This window comes from Girardinichthys multiradiatus, chromosome 19, assembly GCF_021462225.1.
Source record: "Girardinichthys multiradiatus isolate DD_20200921_A chromosome 19, DD_fGirMul_XY1, whole genome shotgun sequence".
NCBI classification, from domain to species: Eukaryota; Metazoa; Chordata; class Actinopteri; order Cyprinodontiformes; family Goodeidae; genus Girardinichthys; species Girardinichthys multiradiatus.
This window is the reverse complement of record NC_061811.1, coordinates 34,216,195-34,223,322: the sequence shown is the minus strand read 5'-3', so window position 1 is coordinate 34,223,322 and position 7,128 is coordinate 34,216,195. Positions and strand designations below refer to the sequence as shown.

Genomic DNA, 7,128 nt, shown 5'->3' with positions numbered 1-7,128 from the left:
GTCGGGCTTAAGAGGTTAAGCTTTTTATTTTGTAAAATTGTACTTTTGAAACTGGATTCAATTGAAATGGAAGTCTTAAAGATTTTCTCATATAGAATAAATAACCACAGTTGGGCAATGAAGCATTGATTTCACAGAAAAGTCTTTAAGAGGTCCATTAAATGTAGCCTAATCTTGATTAAATGATCAGTCATAACAAAATAGAAAAACTATTACATGTTCCATAGATGACCAACAATGTCTGAATTTACAGAACCCTGGTTAGGAGCTTTAGATTGAATATCCCTCTGTGAGCAGGAGGAGGCGCTAGAAACACACCAACTCTTATTAGTTGGCAGTGGATTTATTGCAAGCACAGCTCATATTTCTATACAGTGGCTTAATGAAGTCATTTAAAAAACTGTAGATATTCTTGGTGCATTTACAAAGTGACAAAGTAGCAGTTGAGACATGCAGTAATAGAGGTATTATGTCACTGCGCTTTCTGTTGATGTAAAGTGAGAAACAACTCGTGACCAGGAACAGGAACTGTACCGCTTAAACCTTAAGCCACGTTGAAGATTTCATGTTGACTGGTCTTGACAACCACGCTGAGCGACATCTGAATGAACAAATCCAGCGCATCCAATACGTCTGAATCAACCAATAGCTTCGTTGCTTCTCGGTACGACGTCTATTATTTGACAGAGCACTACACATCTAACCAACCACCGATCCTTAACATGAATTGTCATCAAGGATTTTTTTGCGTCAGCTCTGACAGGACGCACGCGTCTACGAGACAGGCAGCGAATCAGCCAATAGCAGTCTGTGTTTGGGGGGGCTGGTACGCTGTGGGTCCGCCTCTTTGACTGACGGAAACGTGATTCAATCAGATTCTGCTTAGTGTGCGAGGACGCGTGATTGGCAGTAAAGTGTGCAATGAGAAAATTATACATTAAATGTGAAGGCAAGAATGAATTTGAGTGTCCAATCCTAGTGTAGAAACAAGGCGGGATTTAGGGTAACTAAGGCAAGTCTCAATCTCGTATAAAGGGAATAACATGGTGTCCCAGAGGCTGTTTATGTTTACTTAAAGAACACATTCAAGTGGGGCGTATTTCCAGACACGGCGAATTTTCTTATATTGTTTCAGTTTTTTAGACTCTCTTTATTTTCATGTTCAGATTTACTCGCTTAGTGGCATGTAAATCTCCTACTTTACTAATGTGCCAGTCTTACAAATGGAAAGGGGGCTTCACTTTAGAAGCGTGAGCATTGCCCTGGTGCTCCTGCTGCTGCTGCTGAAAGCGCTCATAGGTTTCGGGACTTCGCAAGCTCAGGGCTCCGCCACCGGACTGGAGCCGCGGTCCGAAAGCCGGGGTTCGGCGTCGACCTCGGGAGAACATGGTGACACCGCAGCCGTGGAGGAGTGCGGCTTGGAGGATGCGGGCAGCCCGGTCACTGGAGCTGACGTTACCGTGGAAGACGAGAATGGGTCGGCAGGGGAGGCCGAGGATTTCCGGGCAGAAAGTGACGGAAGTGTTCGACCTACAAGGTAATTACAGTAATAAATATACAGAGCAGCGCTGCTAGCAGCTTGACACCTATTATCGGACACTTCGTTGAAAGCATGCAACTTTCAGTATGAAGCGTATGCCCATTCATATTCAAAGCACAGCAAAACTAAAACGTTGAATTAAAAAAGTTAAAATAACCTATTATTGTGTTTGGCACAGATTTGGGGTGACTTGCGCCCCTTAGTGTTAAACTTAAGTTATTGTTTATGCATCTGGTCATTTTTCATTGGCTCACAAACTGCTTTTTCATTTTGCAATTTCATTGTATAATCTGTCATTTTGAAAATATGTCGTGGGCTAAATGACTAAAGACTAATAAGATCGGCCAGCAGACTGTCAGAGATGATAACTGAGATAACACGATGTTGACAAGTGTGTCCGATGATAGGCTTAGGAAATCTTTACATAAATTACGTAAATATATCTACCCATTTCGGATTGCCGTTCATTTGGAGTTGCCTATTCTTTATAGACATACATGTATATTAAATGTTTAGATTTTAAGTTTGGCATGTCAGGACAACACACGCTTCCTACTTCCGACCAAAAACTTGTAAAAGAGTGTTCCTCCTGCAGTCTGCCGGAGCATGTTTTCTAAAGTGACTGATGGAAAGTGTGATATGGAGTGCCAAAAGTGCCGCAGTGTTACGTATAAATTAACCATCATTTTTTCCGATAGATGTTAGAACTAAAATAAAATTGGGTGTTAATGCATGTGTTAAATATATAAAATTTATGAATAAAGTAATGAAAGTTATTTTTTGAAAATAAATGCCAGTGGTACTTTAGTAACTAAATGCATAATACAATAATACAAAATTGGAAGCCATTAAAATTCAATAATTATTTCAGTATTTGTTTAATTATTTTGTAGTATTTGTGCTTAATTGGAATCGGAATTCAGACCACAGTAATATTAGCCCCACGCACTGAGATTGACGGGGATGGTTCATAGATTAATACACTCCTGTTTCCTAAAATAAATACTAAAATAATCACTCTTTTTGTTAATAAAGTAAATAGTTTTCTTTTTTGGACATATTAATATTTAGCCTATAAACACATAATATCTGATCAGTGCATCACTAACTATTCCTTTATTTTTTTATTAACAATGTCTTTACATAGTTATTTGACGGTTTAGTTGTTAAATAAATGTTGTGGCTCTGGGAACCCAAGGATTCCTGAACTGACCTGTAACTACCTTTTTATAGGTGTATGGAATATTGTTTTGATGGAGTGTCCTGTTGGAAATACACTTGATTATGTGCTACTGAGCTCCCACTTTTGCTGTCTTCACAGCTTAAGTAATACAGAGAACTCAAGCAGTGACAGTTTTAAGGTTTCAATAACAGCTTAAAATGTGGCAATATTAATAGTCTCATACTTCCAAACCTTTTTTCTGCAATAAGCTGTATCACCCTTGGCTTGCCTGTTTTACATCAATCTCTGACTGCTATTGGTCTGGTACTGCCACTTTACAAAGACCGCGTTATGTTTCCAATTCAGAGGAAACCTTCCTCCTCACTTGACAACAGAGGTAACATCCACTCATGTTGCACTGCGTATAGCCTCCTGTCAGCTGCTCAGGTAAAGTCTGTTTATGGTCTTAACAGCAGTTAATTTGGAACTGTGGGTTTGAAGGACCTCAGATGTAGAAGGACAACATTAAAGCTGTTTGCAGCAGAGCAAGAAGACTTGAATCTATCAGGAGTTGTTATTGTGTTCTTACTGTCTCTCCTGTAAATATCCACATAAAGCTGTTCGTCTAGAGTTGACTCTTTCACTCGGACCACAGCAGCTGCTGGCTGAGGTGAGATGCAGCTCTGGATACAGTGGGTGCAGCATTGACTCAGTCTTCCTTGGTAAACAGTGGGTCCAACGCCCACCTTAGGTGTTTGGTGCAGTGTGTTCCTTTTATGGTATTTATTTATTTATTTATTTTCCACACACCATTGCAGCTATGTTAGGCTGAGATATAGACTCGTGGATCATAATTATTCCAGTACCCTTTTTGGTGCTGGAAGTGAAAAATGTCCCACACTAAATTATTCTCTATGTAATATTCCAAACATTCTGCTAATCTTTCATTCAGGAGTTTGACTGAAGTTATCAAAGAGGAAACCGTGTCAGAGAGTTGGTGGAACCGGCACCGTTTCTAAACGTAATGTTTGAAGTCATTACAGCTGGATTCACTCTGGTGGTTAAAAACTCCACCTGTGTTTGTGTTTGTGCGTGCGATTGGGTGAATGTGCCGCTAGTGTAAAGCACTTCGAGTGGTCGGTATGACTAGAAGAACTCCATCCATTCAGCCAGTTTCTCATGTTCTCATCTAGTTTCTCTTGTTCTGGCCTTTCATTTATCTTAAAACTCTTATTAAAGCTCCATGATAACACCCAACTAGACTTGGGCTGATAGAATATTCCCGTTGTATGATAACTTTGAGTAAAATTACCACAGTTTCACAGTAGCAATCAATAAATGTTAATGTCCGTAACATTTATTGATTCTTAGTTTAATTTTGATAAATAGTTGTTAGCAAACATACAGAATAAAACGTAGTTGTAGTTTTCAAGTAAAACGTGCTTCGACCTTTTTGCTCTTCTGCTTTTTATAGAGTAACACAAGTACAAGACGCTAATATAAGCTGGTTTTAAAATGTGTTTTTATTTCATCGTTTTCCAGACAATGTTTTCTTTTTCTTTCTAGAAGAAGCTTAATCTAATAAAAGAAAACATTCTGGTCACTCCAACACTTTCTCTGTCATCTCCTTTAAAGTGACAGTAGGACACAACATTTTAGAAGGTATACATCAAGGTATACATTGATGCCCAAAGCATCTTGGATGTAACATCCGGACCCTTGTAGAACCACACAAGTCCTGCTTTCTCACAACTAGGAGCCACTGAGAGTTCTGTGCTGTTAGTCTTAGGAAGGTCCTGTCTGGAGGAAGAGGAGAATTTAATTTTACCATATGTAACTTTATTTTCCTCTCTCTTCCATGTTGTTCTACAGAACATGTCATGTTCTGCGTTGCTCGGGCAAAGCAGAAATTGTGCTCTACTAAAGCCCATAGTTGGTTGTAAAAAACTGAAGTGTTTCAGCACTTCTTGAGCTGATGATAAAGGCTGCTGGTGCTCAGTATGAAGAAGCTGAGAGTAACCAGTGCAGTTTGTTTAGAACGTATCAGACTATTCCCCTGTCTGTCATCGCAGCAACTGCAGGGAAACTCCTGAGTGTTCACCCTGGTGGTGGTCACACCCTTCGCACTCTCTGTACCTTCATCTCCTCCTATACACCATTTCCTCCTTTCTTTTTTACTTCATCATGTCATTTTCTGCATCACCTTCTTAATGTATACTTTTTCCCATTCTCTTTTCCTGAATGTCAACTGTCTTTTATAGCTTTTATAAATGGCTTCTAATTCGGGGTTACCATAAATGTTTCAATAAAGTTGTCAACAAGTTTAAGAATTGAACTTTCTTACAAAGGAATTGGAAACAATAGAGTTTTTTATGTTTAAAGATGTTAAAACTCACAAATCAAAACAAGTTTTTTTTTCCTGGGAGGGGGAAATTGAAACATGGAAAGACCGTTTGCACCTCCTCCATCTGCATGTCTCTGCTGGATTCTGTCTCCCCCTGAAATTATTCTCTTTGTCTCTCGCTCTTTGAGTTTAGTCTCGCTCACATCTTACCCTTTGCTTCTTCCCCGATGCTCTCATACATACACATTGCTTTTTAATGTCACCCCCCGGGTATAAAGTCTGCTGCATACAGCATGCAGTGTTTCCACCTGTCTGGAAACAAGAGCGTATGGTCTCTGCTGGCTTCTCTTTTTGGCACGAAAATTAAAATGTTAGTTTTCGGAAGCTCGTCTTGTTGCAGCCCAATTACAACCTTCAATTGAATAAAAACTGCTGTGGCTCAAATATACATTCATTTCTATGAACTACTGTACATCAGTATTTCTACACAATTTTACGTTTATACATTTCAGACTTGTTCCAGAGCTAAATTTTTAAATATATCATATGATTTTCAAACTACTTTAATATCTATAGTATTTGCGATTTAATATTACTGTGATCTGAGCATTAAACGTTATCTCAAAGTAGGCTCTAAGCCTGTTTTGTTGTGATAACACCCTGATTATGTAACTATGTTTTGTCATGATGACACTTTCATATTATCACAACAGAAGGGTTTGAGCTTTTTTCGTTGCGCTTACATTTTCATTTTCGTTATGTCGAGATTATGAAATCTCAAGCTCTTTTATTGTTGCAATAATAATTTCACTGTCTCATTTGGTGGATAGAGAGATTTTAAACTGATTCTGTTGCAGTAAATTTCATTATCTTAATATGTCTTAATATGTTTAGCTTGTTTTCTCGAGACGACGGTTTCATTATCACAAAGAGATCCTCCAGCAGTTTTGTTGTGGTAACAATATTATTTAATTATCCTAAGTTTAGATCTCAATCTCATTTTGTGTTTATAACAGTTTTGGTTTGCTATCAACTTAACATAACGAGAGATTGGGCTTTTGTAGCAATACAGTTGTTTTCACACCTGAGTGGTTTAGTGAGTTTAAAATGAACTCTGGTTTGTTTCCCACCTTGGTGCCTTTCGTTGGTGCTGATGTGAACACAGCAGCCCCACTAGGATGTGGACAAAAACAACTTTACCGAAACCGTTTGGAGGAGGAGGTCTCGGTACAGTTCCAAATGAACTTTAGAGCAGTTCGTTTATGATGTGAATGTGATCTGACCTCGATTCCTTTACAGCTACTAAGTGTATGCTACAAGCCTCAGCTAAACGCCTTCCTGTAGCCAGGTTTTCATTGCATTGTGGGATGCGACAAAGTAATAAACAATGGTGTCTTTTTCTTAAACCTTAAATACAACTTTCAAGATGTCTTCTCAAAATCAATGGGTATACTTCTCATAATTTTGCATGAAATAGTACCCAGAAACACACTAATATTGTGATTTAATTCTCTGTGTTTACTACTAGCTCGGAACACAGCATCTATTTCCTGTATTTACATGTGGTTCTCCTACTCTGGACATATCTGACCAATGCCATTTTTCCACCAGTTCCTACTTCGGTTCGGTACAGCTCTACCCGCTTTTTAGGCTTTTCCATGAATGGTTACATGGAATAATCACTATTTTTAGTACCTGCGGAAAAAGTGCACAATATACAGACTAAATGTTCTCAGGTAATTTGGAGTGAAAGGTTTTGGTTCGCTTGGAGTTTTCTCTGTGTGAAAAGAAACTGAGCCACACCAAGAATTGATGAGTGAACAACCTTATCAACTGATTCAGACCAAAGTAAACGAACTATAGGTGTGACAACTCCCCAAAAGCTGAGTTATCACAAGATTCTGAAATCAGAAGCTTATTTTTGTTGTGACGAAAGTGTCATTAACTCTTTAGGTTCATAATGAGATTTGAGATTATAAAATTATTTAAAAAGTTTTAAATGAGATTTAAGTAATATTTTAGTTTTTTTTTTTTATCTCAGTATGTTGAAAGTAAAGTTTCAGACGTGTTTTCTTGTAATGG

At 38.3% G+C, this 7,128-nt stretch overlaps 1 protein-coding gene across 1 annotated transcript in view; it reads left to right on the top strand.

Annotated features, from left to right (window-relative positions):
• Positions 1-891: 891 nt before the first annotated feature.
• Positions 892-7,128, top strand: part of eif2ak3 (eukaryotic translation initiation factor 2-alpha kinase 3) — a 49,029-nt gene continuing 42,792 nt past the window's right edge. The window contains exon 1 of the mRNA XM_047345536.1: positions 892-1,537. Coding sequence (XP_047201492.1) covers positions 1,224-1,537 — 314 coding nt within the window. The 5' untranslated portion in view covers positions 892-1,223. The remainder of the gene's footprint in view (positions 1,538-7,128) is intronic.